We start from the raw sequence: 20568 nt of genomic DNA on the forward strand, positions 1-20568 counted from the left end.
TCTCCCCAAATTACTGCGTTTACCTGTTTGATGGCTGTGACGGTGATCACAAAGAAGAGCGGAAGGCCACTGGTTATCGGACTGGTCGGGGTGTCCACTATCACCTGCAGACAGAAGGAACATACTGGTGACAACTTGCTTTCAGGCAGCAGAAGATACAAAAGCTCTGGCCACTGGTGTAAAAGGGTGCTTGGTACACTTGGATGTAAAGTGTACTATCGCACCCCAGCACAGAAGCAGGGAAGGAAGGGGCACACAGGAAGGGCTAGCGCTAGCAAAGGCATCCTGAGGATGCTCTCCTCCATCTCAAGACAGCTACCCCTTCTCCTGAAGACCATGGGATGTCCCTCAGGTGGGAAAAAGTCTTTCAGAAGTAGTTTAAAATCTCAATTCGACCTCGCCCTAGTGGAAAATAAAAGCCTGGATGAACGGGTTGCTGGGGATGAGTTACAAAAATGCAACCGCTCAAGTGTTGAGGCAAACAAGTCTCCTCCTGCCATGGGATGTGCTGGAGAGGGCTAAGGCGAGGAAGGAGGATGGTGCAGAGGCAGCAGCAATGCACGAAGAGAAAAACACCTCAGGAAGACCATTTCTCCTCTTTGGCCATGAAGAAGGGGCACAACCAAACCCCAAAACACGGGTAGTTGTGAGCAGGAGAGCAGTACCAGTCCTCTTGAACCACTGACACTGAGAGGTTAAAAGCAATATGCACCAGCCCAATTTACCAAGGAAATATATTGTGAAACAGCACATGAATACTTAAGTAAAACAGAAACTAACATTTTGCCTTCGAGCTCTGAAACATGGAGTTAAGAGTGTGATTTAAACAGCACGAAGACCACACGAGGGCCTTCAGGTCAATAGCTGGAGTCCTTGAACTAGGTGCAGTGCTCATTGTGCCTTGAGCTAGCGCTGTGGCAAAGACCAGTTCCCTAAGAACAAAGCCCAGCAGAGCCCCTTCAACATCAATATAACCTCTGGGCTGTGGGAAACCACTGTTTCTATTGACTGCATCATGACGTGGCCTAAAGGGGAAGAACAGTGGAACAGGCTCATAATTAGGAGGGACTCACGTAAGAGAAGGAAAAGCTGCACTGTTTGCCAACTGAAGAGATTTATCACGAAGGTGTCCTCTCCCACGCGACAACACAAAAAGCCTTTCACCTCATGGCTGGTGGGCCCAAGGGTGTTGCCCAGGGCAGGTATCAGGTGCCTGCCCCAGCTGCTCCACGCATGCATCATTCTGGCAGCGGGAAGGCAGCAGCCCAAAAGCAAACAGAGAATTCAGCCCCAACAATTTCTGTGCTGAGCTGCAGCCATCCATCTGTGCACGCCTCGTAGCTCCCTGCCAGCAGGCACTGCCAGCAGCGACGCTTGCAGTGTCACTCAGAATACTGTGCGGGGACCAAAGCCACCAGGGCAGACCCCAAGGGCTTCCCCTGGGGCACCTTTAAATCAGGGCACAAAAATTTAACCATTTTCCTGGCATCCCCAGAGAGGATGGGAGCACAAGGGGCAGATGTGGAGAGCTATGACGGCAAGGGACTGGGAAGCTCAGCAGAAAGGCTTTGTGTCCCCACAAAGGGACTTTGTTGTGCTCTGTTTGTTTGCGCTTCCCTGGCACGCTCACAAACAGCATCTGCATGTTTGTTGTTTTAGGCTCTCCGTTAAAAGCTGCGTTAAGCACAGAACTGCTCTTATCGGCTGGGAGGAAGCCACGTGGAATTTTTTAACTCTTTGAAATGCTGCACGTTGTATTCTTACCCTGCACAACTGGACCCAAACTGAGAAGTGCCAAACAATACTGAAGTGGAACAGCTACATCACAAGTAGTCAGGTAAGCAGAATGAGGGCAAACCAAGATAAACACAACAAGTACCTCCAGGAACACAACACCCTGCTTCACCCAAATGGCTGTAACATGTTTACAGACAGAAAGCTGTAGAAACCAGACTTTGGAGAACTTCAAGTGAGGATGGTGCAAAGCATTGCACAGACACATCACACAAAGCCCCGCACGTCCAGATGGCCACTTAAAGAGGCAACACAAAGTATAGGTCAGTCAACCAAAATTTATCTTGCTAGAAGTGGACAGATCTTGTAAACACAAGAGGAACTCTGACTTTTAGCTAAGCAGAGCAAGGCAGAGGGAAGGGATATCTACCCTGGGCTTCCTGAGACTCCCACTGCTACCCCGTGGGAGTTTTCTGCACCAGACAAGATGCAGCTGTATGTATTTATTTAAACAAACAGTATGATTACTGTCCACACAAATGCTGTATTACAGAGGTACGAACACAAGTACTGGATAAAGTCCCTGGAATAACTCATTTATATATTTGGAGATTGCTACTGCACTCCGTATGCAGCTTGTGGCTCAACACAGTTCTTCTGCCTGTCACATGTTGGTGGAAAGCAGAGGGACACAAGAGCAGCGTGCCAAAACATCAAAGACAGACTCATGTGAAGCTATTTTTTGACATGCTTTATTAGGACTTTAACAGCTTAATTTGGATCCACTTAAGAGTGACAAAATCCTTCTGTTACTTAACAGTTTCTTCCAAATTCATTGTTTACTATACTGAAGACCACAATCCAGAAGTCATCCTTATCTATCTAAAATAACGTATTTTTTTTTATTCCTGGCACCTCCTAAATAAGGTGATTGCTATCAGCTTGGTCCCTCTACAAATACACCTTGACCACACTTACTTCAGACCATCTGTCTCCTCCAGGAGTTGACTTAGTTTCCTTTGAGCGTTGCAATAGATGGACCAACAAAACAGTTATTCATATCCCTGTTAGTGTACTAATTAGTGTCTTATGGTTAACGTGTGTACTTTTTCTTCCTCTCTCTCTACCAAGAGCTGAATTTGGAGTCACAGCAGGTAGAGGAGATGCGGCAGGCGATGCCCAGTGGGGCTCCCTGGGCACACACTGCTCAGGTACAAATCCACCGTGCAGAGAACAGCCCAACTGCTGCCACGCTGCACCCTTAATGCAGCACTTGCGACAATTCCAATAATTTAAAGTAATTTAAAGATAAACACCAACATTTAAGCTATAAATGCCGTTTTACTAAGTTATAACCCTTGATATTTTATGTGAGTGGAATTACCGTGAGTGCTTTTCTTGGAATGAGTGAAGTCTCCAGCAGCTCCAGAATGATAAGCACCCGGGGCTGTTGGCTACTTCACGGGGCGGTATGAGTGCTGCCAGAGTGTGTTTGGTTGGGTTTGTTTTTCCTTCTCTAGTAGAGCATGAGGATTGCTTCCTTATTTTAGAGGCAGTAGATCACAGAATAACAATGAGGAGGAAGAGCAAGGCTTTTATCTCACCTGCATACTTCTGTGTCTAAAATGGGCAAGCAGCTAAACTACAGGGAGTTCTGTAAGCAGGATCAAGAATACAGTGTTCTTAACGACCAGAGGGCCAGCAGACAAAATGCAATGCTGCATCACTAAATGGCCATCTCCACAAGAAGGGCATTCTGCCTCCAGGGCATCACTTCAGTACAAGGCAAGTTACAAATTCACTCTGACAAAAGGGAGCAGTGCCAGTGAAATCAAGCCATGGCCGAGAGCCAGCTGATGCCAGGGTGAACTGGCCTTTCTGCAGCGCTGCCAGGAGGAGCCACGCACAGCCGCTACCTCAGGATCCCCCGTTTCTGCAGCAGGCACTGAAATGGCTGTAAACCACAACTCTTTACTGTCAGGATAAAAAAAAATGAGGTCTTTTAAACATGCAGACCAGGAGCAAGCGATACCCTGAGACCTGAATCAACAAAATCCCGGAGAAGCCATCTAAGAGCAGGCTGTTTGCAGTAGCTCTACAGTGCTGTTTATGAGGTTGGTGGGGTAGGAGTTTGGATGCCTGTTTCTAGCCCTAGAGTAAGCTGTCTACTAAGCCTTGGGTCTGAGTACTGAATTTTAAAAGGTGAGTGAAAGCACTGTGGTGACTCTTCCAAACTTGCCACCTCTTCCCCAGAACGCATTTTGACAGCCTGCTTTTCTTTTTGGTTGACAGAACAGAAAACAAACGTTCAGGTTTGCTCAGAATTTGTTCCATAGCAAAGCCACAAAGCAGAGAGATAAGGTTCATCTGTGTACAAAATCTGTTGTTTTGTCTGTGGAGAATAGCATCCTGAAACTCCACATTCCCAAAGCACATACTATGCCTCTTCCAAATTCTGTTGAGTACAGCCTCTCTGCCCTGGGCTGCCCTGAAAGTCACTATAAGATGTATGAACATCACATAACCTGGAAAAATGCATGTTGTTATGCAGCAGAAGTAATAAAGGTGATAAAAAACTAGATCTTAATTCTGCAGCACTAAACACATGTATTTTCACTGGTTGACCGATCTTAATGTTTAGAGTTAAAATGGTTTTTAAATAATTTCGGCAGTCATTTGAACGCTGCCTCACACAGGCCCAAATATTTAATTGTTTGTATGCACTGAATGGCTTACCAGAATTATAACACAGCTTCCAATTAAAAAAAAAACAACAAACACAAACACCAAGAGAGTCAGTTTTGAACCTCAATTCTTGCTGTTCAATCTGTGCTTACAAACAATATGCAAATAAAAACACCCTGGCATCCGTCTTGGTGGAGAAAGCTCTTACCTGCACGAGGAAGATGATAAGGAAGTAGAAGTTGGCAATTCTCCTAAACTGCTCAAAAAGGTTCTTCGGGAGGAAGTTCCAGATTGTGTACTGTGGGGAGAGAGGAACAGGAGCTGTTGGGCATGTTGCAGCTTTCGTGATGCCAACACAAACAGACCAAGACACAGAGCTTGATGCGGACTACAAAATGAGAGGTATCTGCACAGAGCAGGAAATGAGTTTTCCCTTTAAACTGAGACGAACGGTGGCAGCAGGTACACGAACCGCTGCCGTCATCCCCCCGAAGCTGCAGCTGGGGCCGCAGCCTCCTCTTGCTCCCAGCAAGGCAAGGCAGCAGGTCCCGGCATCGCCAGGCAGCTGCTACCATCGGTGCAGCTGTGTGCTGTGATGCGGCCGAGCTCCAGCTTCCACTTCCAGCCATCACACCGCAAACTCAGGCTCCCTCCACCAGTTCATTACGCAGTTGAAAGTGTTTTGCAGTTACGTGGGGCTTTTTTGTTTGTTTGTTTTAAAGCAGTCAACTGCTTCTCTTTTGTTAAAATATCCCAAACCACTCAGCTGGAGACAGCAGAGGAAAAAGAAGATAAACACCACGGGATTTGTTTCAGGAAGCAACTTCTACATAGGCATTTCAAGAGACACAATTTAACAAAGAAGTAATGCACAGTGCAGAGATTTTTTTCCAAATTAAATCTCGGAGTTGCTGTTCTGCTCAGAAAACAGTCATGCTGCCCATACAAATCTGTTATTAGGCTGTGCTTTGTTATCATTTTAAGAAGGCTGCTGAATCATTTGCTTTGGAAGACATGGAATTTAAGAACAGCGTGGAAAATAACAGGTCTAATATCTGACCTTTCAGTGTGCCTTGAATAAACAATGAATAATAAACAGCCAAGTCTCAAGGCCAATATTCATTTAATTAAAAAAAGACACTGGTCAGGTAAGAAAAGTCCATGACATGCAAATAAAAATGAAAAAAAGACAATACTAAAAAATAAACCAGAGAAGATCTACAGAATTAGTGCTAAAACAAACAGTTTATCAGAAATAGAACTGAAGTACTGGAAAGCATTTTCCAAAGGACTCTCTTGCATGTCAGGGAAAAGTCACTGGGAATGCCACACACGTTAAAGGTGTTTTGATTTCAAACTTGTCTGCAACATAAATGCAGACAGCATGGAGTCTTAAAAAACAAACAAGGTCCAAGTTGTATAAAAAAGAAAGGAGTGAAAGAAAACCCTTACAGCTCATCTACAGTAAAACTGAAGCCTAACAGTATGCTGAGCATCATGACTCCTAAACAACATAACATGCATCCAGCTGTGTTGACAATATTGGATGCCACTTGCTTGATATTTTACTTGAATTGGCTTCAAATCTTTTGAAACAGCTTCATGAATGTCATGGAAAAAAGCTAAGCAGAAGGCAAACGAGTGTCACCACAGTTTTCCACAATAAACAAAAGCTAGATTAATACAGCATGAATGTTTCCCCTTTCATCCAAAGGGATAAACCAAGCATGGTTATTTTTGTCCTGCTTGAAGAGAGAAAAAAAGCCACAAAACAAAAAATAGGTGAATCACATGAATCTATCCATTTACAAAATAATCCCCACTCCCTTTCACAAACCGAAACTGCTGTCATCTCACAATCTGTACTGCACTTAGCTGGAAAGCAAGATCAGGCTGAAGCACACGTGCAGGGAACGCACGCACGCTGCCCACCCGTGCAGAGAGCGAGCTCACCTTGGACGAGACGATCCTGTTATCGCAGAACTTCTGTGCCACATATGCATCTGTTTCCGAAACCGTCCGGTGCCCAACCACCACGGTGCGCGTACCAACCCGCTTCTCCTCCCCGGCACACTGTTGGGGCAACAGGAAAGGGAAAATTTAGCTTGTCTCCAAAAAATAAAAAATCTAATATTTGCATTAGCAGCTTACAGCTTCAGAATACACCATGTTGTTCTTTAATCCGCTTCTCTGCCCCATCAAAAGCAGGAAGACCGAGAGAATAATTCAGAGAAACCAAGGCAAAGCTGAGCCAGCAGCTCAGGACCCCCACTGCTGCCAGCCATCCACCCCCGCTCCCCGTGGCTGTGTGGAGACCCCCTCCTGCACACATCGAACCCTTCCTCATGCCAGCGCAGACTGCACAAAAGCAGTTTTAGCTCTGGGGCTCAGCAGGCTCCAGGCTTCTCCCCAAGATCCCACAGAAGGTGGGAGCAGCACCCTCCTTTGCGCTTTTCTCCTGCCAAACCCTCAAGCCTGCCTGAAACATCTCCCTGCCCCCCTCGGGCACGCAGACTTAGGGCAGAACCTTAAAAAAGGTGTATTGCTGCCGGTTCTGCATCCCAAATAAAAACACAAATAATGAAGCAGACGGTTTCACATCACAAACTCACTGCCTGGAAAGCCTACTTTAAAAGAAAAAGCGTACATTTTAACTTTCATACAAACGCCAGTTATGTCAACAGAACGTCAGGAGAATTAATGGCTTGTCTCCTCAAGCGGCCGGGCGCTTCAGCAGCGTTTGTTCTGCACAGGGGCACAGAGACCACTGGGCACGGGTGGCTCCGGGGGGAGGCACCACCCAGGAGGCTCTTCAGGAGCCTGTGTCCCAGCGGGGGAGATGCATCACAGCCCTCAGATACCTGAGGTGCCAGGCGATAATTTCTTTTAATTTTATTTATTTTTTTTAATATTTGCTATTTTACCGTGAGTCCCTCACACCTGCCTGCATGCGCTCCCTCGTTAGCGCTTCCCACCCAACTGCCAAGCCCCTGCTGCAAGGATGCAACAGCGGTTCTGCAAAAACCCTGAGCACCACGGTGCGGAGCGCCATTATGCACCGCCCCCTCAGATGCGAGAGCGAGGGATTTCCAACAGAAAGTACCAGGCAACAGGTTTACAACAAACAAAAGCAAGCACGCAGCCCCATGTGCGTCACCCCCGTGAAGGCCAAAAGCAAAGGGGATTAAGGCACGGAGCTGGGGGCAGCCTCAGCACACCTGGGCATCTCCAGGTCACCCCAGGCTGTCGGTGCACCCTGCCGCCAGGTCGCAGCACAGGAGGAGCAATCCCGCTGCCTGCTTTGCCTGTGCAAGTTCATTTGCTGTTGGGTTTGTGGTTTTTGTTTTGTTTTTAAAGCAGAATGAGATGTCACAAGGGAATGACAACCTGTCATCACGGTGTCACAGGGGCTTAATGACAAGCCCTCCGCTCAGCAGTGGCCAGGGGACAGATAAGAGAATACCAGGAGGGGAAGTATTTATAGCCTGGTAGATCCGGGTCAGGCAAGGGAAGAATCCGTGGAAGCCAAGCACCGAACAGTGCCCGTGCGCCACAGCTCTGACACCTTGGTGCCAAACCCCAGTGTCCGTGCATGGGGTGCAGGACTGGCTCTGGCACAAACACATCCCTAGAGCAAGGCAGGAGGTGCCCACAGCCTCCCCGGGGCATCTCTCCCAGCCCTGCCTGTCTCAGGATGCCTCTGCCCAGGTGGGCATCGCTTGCCCGCAAGGCCTTCTGCTAAAATCAGGTGATGGAGAGAGGAGCAGCAAACAGCACAAGAGAGCCGCTCGTAGGTAGCTTCAGCTGAAACCAAGACGGCTCAACAGAATGGGATTAAAATAGTGCCTGTGGTTATGCAGGTTACAAGCAAAGTATTTTGTCCTTCTGACACCCCGACTCCCAGCAGTAGCACCAGACTGACACCAGGGTGTGCTTTGCAGGGTTGGACTTAAAATTATAAAGTGAATTTAAAATACCCATTAATAGGATATGGAGTGGGGAAAAAAAGGCGCCTTATCAGACCAGGCTAAGGTTTTCTTAGAATTAGGTTTGGGGATTTTAAAACATGCGCAGGAAAGAATTTGTCACCGTTCATAGTCCAAGGGCATTATCAGGCAGCAGGGCTGCTGAAACACCAGCAGATGCTGTCTGTACTCCTATTAATTCCCAACCCTTGATCCTGTTTGTTTTGCAGCCCTGGCAGGGCAGGTGCCAAAAATGCAAAGGATGCAGAGGAGCAGAAGCAGCCGGCAGCCTCCCACCTCCACCGCGCAGAGGGGCTCCCGAAACGGGATCGGGCTGGCAGCCAGGGCGAGCCTTCGGCTCCAGCCTCCCAGCTCCCCCCCCATCCACACGTGGTGGCTAACAGCACGTCGTCTGGACCAGACACCTCACCAAAAGCCAGAAGCTCCCTGCCTCGCCGGCTGCAGCAGCAGCAGCCCCGTGCCGCTGGGAGAGCACCGGGAAACCCAAGAGAGGCGGGGATTTGCCAAACAAATGGCTGAGCACAAGGAGCAGAGACCGGTAAAACCCTCCCAGAAAAATCCACGAATACAGTTACTCTGCGAGATTGTTGGTATTTAGCTATGGAAAACCTGGAGTATGAAGTGTGCGATGCCCTGCAGCAGAGGAGAACCAAAATCCTAGTTACGGTGTGTCAACTAAGTTAACCAAGTCCACTACCGCTCTTCCCCACCCATTTATCATCACCAGCTCTTATGTGGGCTATCGTCCCCAAAGTCCCCTTTATGCTATGTTAAATACTTGAAGCAGCTCAGACCACAGCAAACCTCCCCAGTGCTTCTGATGCCTTTGTGGGGGCAGCAGTTCTGCTACGTGGTCTAACCCTGCCCTTGCCACCTCGCCGGGCCCGGTGTTTCATTTCCCATTCCTCTGACTGCCCAGGGACGACATCACACCACCACAAAGCCATGCCAGCAACCGGAAGGCGTAGCACCAGATTTTTCGACTTTGCTCAAGGCTGAGGGCTGCTGGGCTCAGGACAAGCACTCGCTCAGCTCCGTGGCGAGAAGCTCCTGCTCTGACGGCTGCGCCCCTGTGCACCATCACTCCCCCAGTGGCCCTCTGGGTCACCAACAGATCGCCAAGTCTTAACAACGGAGACTTAACGGGAGATTTAGGGAGTAACTGCCAAGTCTTTGAGAAAATTATACAGCATGCAGATTAGCAGGGAGAGGATTTAGACTTTTTTTTTTTTTAAGACTCCCTGGGCTGCGAGGGTGCTGGCTGGTGGCACGGCCCCTCTCTGCCATCACGCACACCGTGGGTGAGCAGGGTTAAAGCTCCCCAGAGCCCACCTTGCAACAAAGCCCACGGCCTAGCTGGGCCAGCCCCTGTGTGGGGTTTTGCTGTAGACATAGACAACCCGATCTTACAGGAACAAGGTACTAAAAATATAATATACGTGCATGGCACAAGCAAGCCCCAAAGGTCAGCTGTGGAGTGAGAACAGCCCCCCGAGCCCTGCACACCTCTGCTTCTCTCTGCTGCTGAATGACAACCTTGTGGTGCAAAAGCAGAGGTGGCTGAAGGAGCCAAAACAGACGTGAGCCAAAAAACGCCTAGGATAAACTTCAGGTGTTTGGTGAGACGCTGATCCCATCATTTATCCTGCCTCCTAAACCTGCCGCACAGGGGTCCTGCTCTGCTGCCGCAGCGACCAACCGAGCCCATCAGCCAGTCAGCCTTGCAGCAGGGTGCCCAGAACAGACTGAGCAGAACAGGCAGGCACAAATCACAGGAGATACTTAAAAGACAGAGGCTGTCCTGGCAGGAGCATCTCCCCGAGCTGGCAGCTCACCTTTGCTGTCAGCCCCGGGCAGGGGCCACGTGCACGGGGCAGCAGCACCAGCCGGCCAGCACACACAGCAGCACGCCACGGGGAATTCAGGTGGGCATCTCTCTTCTAAATACTCTGCTGTAACACAGCCTTCCCATACCTTACAGCGGCTGTTTTAACAGAGATTGACTGACGTTATAGAAAGCCCACATATTGCCATAAGCAGCAGTTCTGAAAAAAAGGCATCAGGGATAATAGCTATTTTCTTACCTTGTCCAAACGCTAAAAGCCTATCTATCTATCAATAAGCCCACGAAAGGCCAACTGAGGCCTGGCGTTTTGCTACAAATTTTTTTTGGATGAGTTCGAAACTGGTACTGTCTGATGGCAACGGTCCAGGGCATGGTGGGGGCTACAAACGTCCGTGGATGCAGCTAATTAGCAAACAGCATTTACGACTTGGAGCCATCAGAACGCTGAATCGAGCCAGAGGGATTAGGTTTGCAGCTCCCAGCGCTCCCTAAATCCTCAGCCTGAATTTGGGCAGGCCTCCCTTGGAACCTCTTTCCCTCTCCATCTGTGCGACTCCCACCTTTCTTCTGGCTCCGCGCTGCCCTTCCCACTCAAACCGTGCCTCCCGACACCGCAGGCGGGCCTGGGGGGAGCCGGGAGCCCGTTCTGCCCGGGGCAGCTCCCACCGCCCCCAGGAGAGCCCCTTCTTCGCCAGGTCTCCCACGCTTCTGGCAGTTACCGCAGCACCCGGTACAGGGCATGGCAACGGTAACCTTGGCAAAAATTAGCAAACCTGGGTAAAAATTAACGGAGTAACCCAGTTCGACACAGGATGAACTTGTGCTCTACAGAAATGGGCTGCGGAAAACAAGAAAGGAAAACAAGTGTCTCTGCTACCTGCTCTCCTCGTTTTCAGAAAAAGAAGTGGTAAATCAAACGTGTTTCGTTTTTCTCCCCACTATAGTGGCAGTAAGCACCTCCACCAAAAAATTAATCAAAAGGAATTCCTTTCATGTGTGCTGAAGATATCTTCAAGCCACAGAGTAAAGACAAATAACTCACAGAAACAGATCTAACAAAACCCACAGGCATTAAAAAAAAGTCATCTGGTAAACCCTGAGATAATTATACTGTACAAGTACAAAGCTCAACCATTTGAATGAAATCACAGCTTATATTAAATATGTGCAGAAGAAAGATTAAATCACATTACTTGGCTTAGATCTCATGAATAGTTTAAAGTCTAATCTCTCCTGTATTGTTCCATTTATCACAGAAGTAGTAGAGAAGGCAACCTGATTTACAAAAAAAAAAGCAAAAATAACAACTCTCAAAACAGCCTGTTCTGTTTCATTTATTCGCGGAACCAAGAAAAACACACGTACGATTTTAAAAAGCTTCCACAAATTTAACATAACCTCCCCAAACTGTCAGGCAGTCTCAAAAAGCCGCTCAGCACGCCGACTTCCCCGCCCGCTCGGTCCTGGTGCCCAACCAATGCATTTTTAATTGAAATTCTTCTTGCCAATTTTTATATTGCTCCTTGTACTTAGTCATTTCTCTGCGAGTACAAGTCATGCTTTGACACAACGCTTAATAATTCAGCAGCGAAGGCTATGCTTACCCACACGGACCACATGTTAGGCAGCCCTCCTGATTTACGGGGAGAACTCCATCGATCCGAACCGATCGCACCCTCCCCTACATCTGTGGGAGAGAGCTGATAACCTGAACAGTCCTGGGGGGAAAAAAACGCTGCATTTCAAATGCTGAGAGCCCATAGGTCCAGAAGAAAATCAGCTGAAGCTGAGCAAAGCTCGGGGCGGGCTTGCTCTGGCTGGTGCCCAGGGGAGCAGCCCCGGGCAGGGGAGCGGGGCCCTGCCTGCCTGGGCTCCCTGTTGGTGAGGTGACTTCTGCCGGGCGTCCTCGAGGGGAGGAGGGACGGCCACTACCATAGGACAGCAAAAAGCTGGCGTTTAAACAAGTGCCCTTTCTCCTACACGAGTGCTAAAGCTCCTATGGATGTTTTAAGCAGGGAGAGAACAGTGACAGCATGGGGCAAACCAGCTCCAGAGGGGTGCTCTCAGGGGGTCCGTCCCGCCAACCACCAGCCCAAGCAGAACAACACGCAGGAGCAAAAGGCACGGAGAAAGGACCGACACTTCTTCACCAAGAGCGAGGTTAGCATGGTCAACATGTAACCATGCTGCGACGGGGCTCGACTCCCAAACCTTGTCCCCTGTCCTCGCCAGGGATGACAAGGCGCGCTCTAGCAGAGCATCACCTACCCAAATCGCCTTTTTCTTAATGAAAGTCCACGCACAGCCAAGTGACACGAAGGGACCCAGCTGGCAAGCCCGTTCCTGCCTCCTCTCTGCTCCAAGGACATGCCGCCTCACTGCACGCACCCATGGGTAGGTCACTGTCACCTTCAGCAAGGACAACGGGCTGGAGAACAGCAGAGCCCAACTGGCTGAGTTTCCCAGAAAAGCTAACTTTGCAAATAAAGCCAGCATGAAAAGCCCAGAGAGCAACGGAGGGTGGAGAGAACAGGGGAAAGGGCTACTTGAAAGATTTAAGAAGGGTGGAGGGAGGAAATCCAAACTTTTTTTTTTCCCCAGATAGAAACTTCACAGGCAGCCAGCCCTTTCCTGGAGCAGAGGAGCACAGCCCAGCCTCTGGGGAGCATCACACACACAGGCGGCAGCCCCGGCAGCACGGGTCCTGTCCCAGCCACTGCTAAGAGCACGCGGGGAAGTGAGCCGTGCCAAACAGCCTGGAAATAGAGCACTTACAGCTTTGATTAATCTGCCGCAAGAGGAGCCAGAGACAGGCAGTGACCCTTATTTCTCCTAATGATAGCCCCTGGCCGCGTTACCTGCTACACGAGCAGGAACCAGGAGACGTGTCTCTCCTCCCCTCGGCTGAGGGGTCGCCATCTCGTCCTGGCCCCTCTCATCAGCACACGCTGGCAAGTGGGGAAATAAGAGAGTGGAGGAGACTGCCTTCCATGTCCTACCCTCTGAAAACACAGAAGGATGGATGGACAGACACAGGCAGGTCAGACACAGTGCCCCTAGCACCCAGGAGGGGCAGCTGGTTGGATGCATCCCCTCACAGTCCTCAGTAGCCATCAGGAAAATCACCCGGGAGAAAAGCTGGCAGCAGCGGGACAGCAAGGGGAGCACGCAGGGTTTGGCTCCCACCAGCTCCCCCTGCCTTCTCCCGGCTGGGCCCCGAGCTGTGCTGGGACTCCACTGGCCAGCACGGTCATCCCCGGGCCTTCTGCAGACACTGCCCATCCACAGGATGGTGACACCGGTCGGAAATACAAAGGATCACCTCGTGGCTCCCGGCCGAGCTGGGGAGACATGGGGCAGAGGGTGGAGAAAGCTCTGCCCAGGCCCCGGGGACAGAGCTGGCGGCAGCGGTGCCCGAGTTACCGGCTGTCACAAATCACTTGCTTCCTCTGAAAGTGCTACATTACCGGGCAAACCCAGTCCCCTCCTTTCCTGGCACCTTGGAAAGCTTCCCCGCGGACACGAACTGCTCTGTGCTAGCAGCTGGGGCACCACAGGGAGCTCGGCCCTCGCCTACCGGCGAGTCGGCTCACCGCACGTCCCGCAGGGCGCTCCCAAACAGCCGCACAGACAAGCGGGCCTTCCTCCCTGCCACCTCTGTGCGCAGCCAGCCCCCGTCAGCGCTCACCACCCCGGGCCGGGGCCAGCCATGGCCTGGCGCAGAGCCCTGCAGCCCCCGGGCCCCCAGCCGGTGTCCTGCCCCCCGGTCAGCGGCTCCGCGTGGTCACTCGCTGCCTTTTAATTAACTCTCTTCCGCCAAAGCTGGTAGTTTGACCTACAGAAAGAGCCGGGAGGTTAGAAGAGGGCGCGGTGTGTGTAGTCCTGAGTCTTGTGTCCCAAGGGAGACGAAGCAACATCCCCTCCGCAGGGATGAAAAAGCCTAAGTGCTGTTTGGGTGCTTTTTTGCCAATCCACAAATCACACAACACTGCATTTTCCCAGCAAATATGCCACATCGTCTGTAATTATAGCTTCAGTTCAGCAGCTATTCGCAGAAAGTCAGGATAGTATGTGATGCAGAGAGCCAAACAGACCAAAGCCAGCAGATACTGACTGGGAAAGCGTTACTTAATTGCTGCTATTTTGTGGAAAGTATGTTGCTACTGTTCAAACACAACCGCTGCCCTTTGGAAGTTTTCAGGACCTCAACTCTTCCCCTGCCCTGCTGGCAGCTGGGGTTACGAAACCCTCGTTCACATTACTGCAGCATTTTATTTTTTTTTGGCAGACCAAAATAAAAGTTCGACCAGCATGCTGCTGGCATCTCAAATTCAGCATCACAGGAACGCTCCAGAGAAGAGAACAGAAAAAGGCTTTTGAACAAGAGCCTAAATGCTTTTGCAGCAGTCACAAAGAAAATACAGCGAGGTCTTCTCTCCTTCGGACCTCTTTCCTCTCCGTTCCCCAGCTCAAGCTGTGCACACACGTCTGCTTGCAGAGCAGCTATTTTAGTAAAGGCAGCGAGCTCTTCAGAGCACAGGCAGTGATTTGCCCTGACAAAAATTAGTGTAAGAGCAAAGTGGAAAAAAGAAAGCTCCAAGTTTGCAACTGTCAGTGCTTGCATCAGCCCGAACAGCTATAATTTGCTGGTTTTCTAGTTGTTTTCTGTTCCTTCAAAAGCCTGAGCTCTTCGGTTATAGAAGCAAACAACAACAAAATCTAAATGCCACGTTATGCTTCTCTGCTTGGTGACACTTCTTTAACCCCGTGTCCCTAGAGCCCCCTGCCCCCATGCCAGCGGTTCGGAGGTGGGCTGCAGGTGAGCAGCCCCTGGGCACCCTGGGGGTTCGGGCACAGCCCCCCGGTGAGAGCAGCCGGGGGCACAGCCAGCTCGCTCTGGCTGCTCCACATTAAGTTCTTCCCCCCTCCAAACAAGCTAAAGCTGCTGTGTTCTAACCTGCCCCTGCTATTCCGCAGAGAAACATTTCCACAGAAGTAACGGGGGGGAAAAAAGGGGGAAGAAACGGAGAGATCACCTGGCTCAGCCCTTGCTCCCAGGCAGAATCAGCTCCAGGTGCCCCAGACCCCATCCGCAGTATTTTCTCCTCCGGGTCACTACAGCAACCAGATTTCTCCTCCAGGCTGCACACGCAGCTACACCAGGCTAGTGGGAGCAGTGCAATTAGCCCAGTGAGAGAGAAACCCTCAACACGTGGCCTATAATTGTTTATCCTCAGGAAATCCTTTTGGCTCTTGTTCCTGTCAGGCTGGGTAATGTAGCCGCAGAGTCAATCCAGCCCAGCACACGTTATCCCATCTGCAGCAGCAGGATCTGACAGAGCCCCCAGGCTGAGCACAACCAGCTGTACAGCAGCCGGGGTTTGCACTGGGGCGGGGGGGGGGAAAAATCAGCTCATGCATGGGAACCGAATCCTCCCGGAGCGGAGGACTGAGCCAGCTGCTTGTAGGGATGCTGGTGCACACCCGTGGGTGCCAGGCTCAGCGCACGAGGGGTTGCGGTGCAGATCAGCCACGGCTGCGGAAGCCAGCGGGGTGCGAGCCGTATTGCCGCGTGCAGGAGCCTGGCCGGGACACGGCCCCGGTGACTCACGGCACACGCAGCCCAGCCGTTCCCACCCCGCCTGACCCAAAAGCCTCTTTCCATAGACACGGAAAGGAATAAGGGCGCCGTTATCCTCCCCGCTATCAGGACAAGTTCCTTCACACGCAAGGTTTCCTCTCCCTGCGCATCCGAGCTTCCCAGCCCGCACTTACCGGAATGGTATCTGTCAAGTGGAAAGTCCCACTTCCATCCATTCAACTTCATTGGAAGAAGCCACCCAGCAGAAAGCGCTCAAAATGAGGTACTCCACAAAATTAATTTGGGCAACACAGGGACGACAGCCCTCTGGCCATCGCAGCCAACCTCACCGCGCTCCCTCCCTGAGCAAACATTCACCAGAAAAGGTGAGCTGGAAGGAAGGCGGGGGGGGGGGGAGGGGGAAAAAGTAGCCCCCTTCCACAACTCGGAGAGCAAACCCAGCATGCAAGCAGCGCTCTCCGTGCCGGGAAATCAGCGCTGCATCTGAGGCTGGGCTGTGCAGCCCCGGCCGAGCATCCTGGCTGCCCCAGCCCCGCGGCAGCGCTGCAGGACGTTACATCACCGCCCAGCCCCAGCGGCCGTGCTTTGTTCCAGCCCCGGGGAGGAATTACAGGGAAATCATCATAAAAGATGGCAGGGCTGCTCACGAAGTGGATTTTTTTTTTTCCCCTTCATTTAATTTCCCGGCAGTGAGATTTTCCCCTCCCTCTCCCCACCAAGCCAATTGAAACTCAGGCAACGGAGCACAGCTCCACCGTAGTCTAGCAGCACTTAATTTTTATTACTGCTGAAAATAGCTTGGATCACAACAGCAAAGCAATGCTTTAAATCATCTAGTCTTGCCTGTTGCACATCTTACTCAGCTTTTACATATCCTGTAGTGCTCAAGAAAAATAAAGTGCCTGTTTTGCAAATCTGTGTGTTTGCCACAATATTTCAAAAAATATATACCTATCAAATGAGCGTTGCCACTGTTTTCTACTTTGCGGTAGTCCAATAAAATGTTATAATTGGTACACAGCATACTTTAAGATAAGGCCAGGTAAGACAACTGCTTGCCAATCCTTTGAAGATAAACAGCAAGAAATTACCAGCCCCTCCAGATACAGCCCTACGAGAGCAAGACTGGAGCCGGATCAAGGACTCTTCCACTTACAAATCCTGCAACCTTCGGCTGAAATCACTGAGCAAAAAGCCTACAACGAAGCATTGCTCGTTCAAGGCTACAGAAAAGGCATAACAGGAATCTCGGTCAACAAAAGTAATGAGCCTGGTTCACTCCCAAAATGCCCTCCCAGGCTGGCCTCCCAGGTGCTTAGCCTTGATTTCAGCTGCAGGAGAAAAACAAAAAGCCCTTTCCAAACAGCCATATCAAAGATAAGTGCATTAACCTTTCGTTAAGGAGAACGGAACAAATGTCACTGAACTACAAATGCTATCAATTACAACTGAATGTCAGGAGTGGGGATGATTTTTAGACTAAACTGGCTTCAGTTGAAATTCTACCTCAAACAGAATGACTGAAGTTTTAAAAAAACGACTGCGGTCAGCAAGATGCAACAGGTCCCCCAAAAAAGACAGCTGAACTTACTGCAAATCACGTTTAAGATATTGCATAATAAGCTAAAAAAGCCATTTACAGAGTATCGGTTCTGAAGAGCAGCCGTGCTCTCTCAGCAGAAAGCACCGAGATGCGAGCATGGCCATAAAGGAGGCAGCTCCTGTTTTGTAGGGTTACTGCTCCCCCAGCTTGCCGCCTTTACTGGCTCACAGCATGATGTGATGAGCAACAGCACTGGTGAAAGTGAAAAAAGCAAAGCCAACAAAAAACAACCGAACACCAACCAACAGACAAAAAAGAAGTGAAGTCACACCCCACAGCAGCCAGGCTGAGCCGTGCAGGGCGCCCCTCCCATGCAGATCAACCCGAAGAGCTCACCCCAAATCACTTCCAGCTAAACCCCGCAGGGAGGCACATCCCCCTGCCAGCACGCAAACTGAGGCTTTACTAACGGTTTCATTTCTGATTGAGGAAGGAAAGGAGGAAAAAGCCGGCCCAGGACTGCTACCTTTGTACCAGCCCCATCCTTTGGCCGGCTGCAGTACCGAGCTGCAGGGGATGTACCCTGAGTGGTGCCCTGCGCCAGCCACCAGCACTCACCAACCTGGATTTCAGCTAAACCAAAGGAAGAACCCATAAGCGAATACATTTATTTATATTTAATGCATCTATGCTCATATATACTTAATGCATGTATATTTAATGCACGAAGATTTTTTAAATGCACATCTCTATTAACATCTGGGAGTGCAATCCTGCGGAGTTTCACTCGGAGCCGTTGCAGACGGTCAGCAGAACAGGCCCTGCGCGGCCCAGCCACGGGGCAGGAAGATGCAGCCCTGCAGAACAGAACCTTGTTCTTCTCTATGTATTCTTCAAGGGCCGGCTTGCGCTGCGGACGCCCCCGCAGCAGGACAGGACCACCTCCTTTCTGCCCAGCAGCGGGACACCCGGGCACTTCACACCCGCTCGCTTCAGCAGCGGCTCCGTGCCCTCGAGAAAGCACAGGACAGACGCTGCTGCGGGGCTCTCATCCCCACGACAGCGGCACGAGGTGTTTTCTGCTCGAGAAAGCGCTCGGTTAAGGCAAGTTTCAGCTGCAGCCTATGACTGCTGCAGCATGACAAGATACAATAAAGCAAGAGAGCACAGAACGTTTTGAAAGCCAACGTATTGCTATTGCAGCAACTTCACATCCAGGACAGTCCGTGAAAGGAGATTTTAAATGCGTATTGATGTTTTTCCTTCTCACTTGTGGCAAAGCCACTTGAAATGAAATTTCTGGATAACTTTCTGGTCACAGCCTGGTGGTGCTGGGATCCCTGAAGGTGAAGTCCAAAATCCACAGGACCATCTGCCACCACCCTAATTACATGCCCAGAGGAAAATACAGAAACGATGCTGTAAGTGTTGTCTTTTATCCCCCTCTTGCTTTACAAAATCTGTTCCCAGGTGCTTGTAGCCCACCGTCCACTGGAAGCACAGTGGTTAGAGAGCAGCAGGGCTGCACTGCATCAATGGAGCCATCCTGTTGAGAGGGTGCAGAGCTACAGGAGAGCAAAGCTACAGCAGAGAGTACAGAGCAAGCATCGTGAACGGAGTTAAATCCAGGTGGTGGCTGGTCACAACCAGTGTTCCCCAGGGCTCATTACCGGGGCAAGTTTTAATAGTTTTATCAGTGCTCTTGATGAGGGGATCGAGTGCACCCTCAGTAAGTTTGCAGATGACGCCAAGTTGGGTGGGAGCACTGATGTGCTCGCGGCCAGGAAGGGTCTGCAGAGAGATCTGGATGGGCTGTGTCCAGTTCTGTGGCACTCACCAAGGCTAAGTGCGCGTGCTGCACTTGGGTCACAACCACCCCATGTGGTGGGACAGGTTCAGGAAGAGCAGCTAGGCGTGCAGAGAGCAGCAAAGCTGGTGAAGGGCCTGGAAAACAAGCGTTATGAGGAGAGGTTGAGGAACAGGGGCTGTTCGCTCTGGAGAAAAGGAGGCTGAGGGGAGACCTCGTGGCTCTCTGTAACCGCCAGAAAGGAGGCTGCAGCAAGGAGGGTGTCAGTCTCTTTTCTCAGGTGAGAAGTGACAGGACACAAGGCCATCACTCAAGTTGCACCAGGGGAGGGGTAGATTGGATCGCAGGAAGAATTTCTTCATGGAAAAGGCGGTTAGGGATTGGGACAGGCTGCCCGGGGAGGCAGTGGAGTTGCCATCCCCGGATGTATTTAAGACACGTGTGGACGTAGGGATGTGGTTTACTGGAGGACGTGGTAGTGTTCGGTTGATAGCTGAACTTGATGATCTTGAGGGTCTTCCCCAACCTCAACGATTCTGATGTTACTGTTGCCAAAAGTGACCTAGCGTCACCCCTCGCAGTTCCCACCCGCAGGACACGCTCTCTGATGGGCACGGCGCCCCGGAGGCGAGGAGCAGTGTGAGCACGGCAGGCTCCACCACCAAGTCACTGCCACAGCGCTCACGCTTAACAGAAGCACAAGTGTGAAACTCCCCAGCAGCACCTGCTTGTCCCCTGCAGGAACAGAAGAGCCACAGCCGTGCACCCCAAAGCTGCTGGTGGTCACAGCCCTACTATCTCCTAGTAATTCAAGTGGTGGAGACCAAACAAGGTACTGCCTATTGACCAGAGACGAGAGGAGCAGAGGTTGCAGGAGATGAGAAGCGCGGTTCTCCCAGCTCGCCTGTGCTGGTATTTAATCATTTGTAAAGACCAAAGCTCAAATCTCCTGATGCAAGTCCACTGGCTGAGGAGAGAACAAGCAGGTAAAGTCCACAACTTGTGTGCTTTTGGTGGGCTGCAGCGCCGGTGAAACTGCTGGGCAAAAACCAGCCCATCCTTCCCACCACCGCGCCTCAGCAAGCACAGAAATATTTCCGAGATGAAGTACCAGGAGAAGCAGCTTTCAACCTAAGCCCACACGTAAGGTATTGTCTAAGCTCACCTCGGGCCAGCCTGTGCCAGCACGGCGCGAGGGCTGCAGCCCGCTCCTGCCCTGACCCGAGCTGCCTCCTGGAGCAGGGCTCGGCAGGGGCCATGGTGGACACCTTCCAGCAGAGGGCCACCAGAGGAACAGACGAGCAAAGGGACGGGTGCTGGGAAACCTCTGCGGCTCTCACCAGCCTCGCCACATCCCAAACACAA

At 50.9% G+C, this 20568-nt stretch overlaps 1 protein-coding gene across 1 annotated transcript in view; it reads right to left on the reverse strand.

Annotated features, from left to right (window-relative positions):
- Positions 1–20568, reverse strand: part of ATP11C (ATPase phospholipid transporting 11C) — a 60753-nt gene that overhangs the window by 34476 nt on the left and 5709 nt on the right. The window contains 3 exon segments of the mRNA XM_050713369.1: positions 24–104; positions 4628–4717; positions 6373–6492. Coding sequence (XP_050569326.1) covers positions 24–104; positions 4628–4717; positions 6373–6492 — 291 coding nt within the window.

This window comes from Cygnus atratus, chromosome 13 (assembly GCF_013377495.2).
Source record: "Cygnus atratus isolate AKBS03 ecotype Queensland, Australia chromosome 13, CAtr_DNAZoo_HiC_assembly, whole genome shotgun sequence".
Lineage (NCBI taxonomy): Eukaryota > Metazoa > Chordata > Aves > Anseriformes > Anatidae > Cygnus > Cygnus atratus.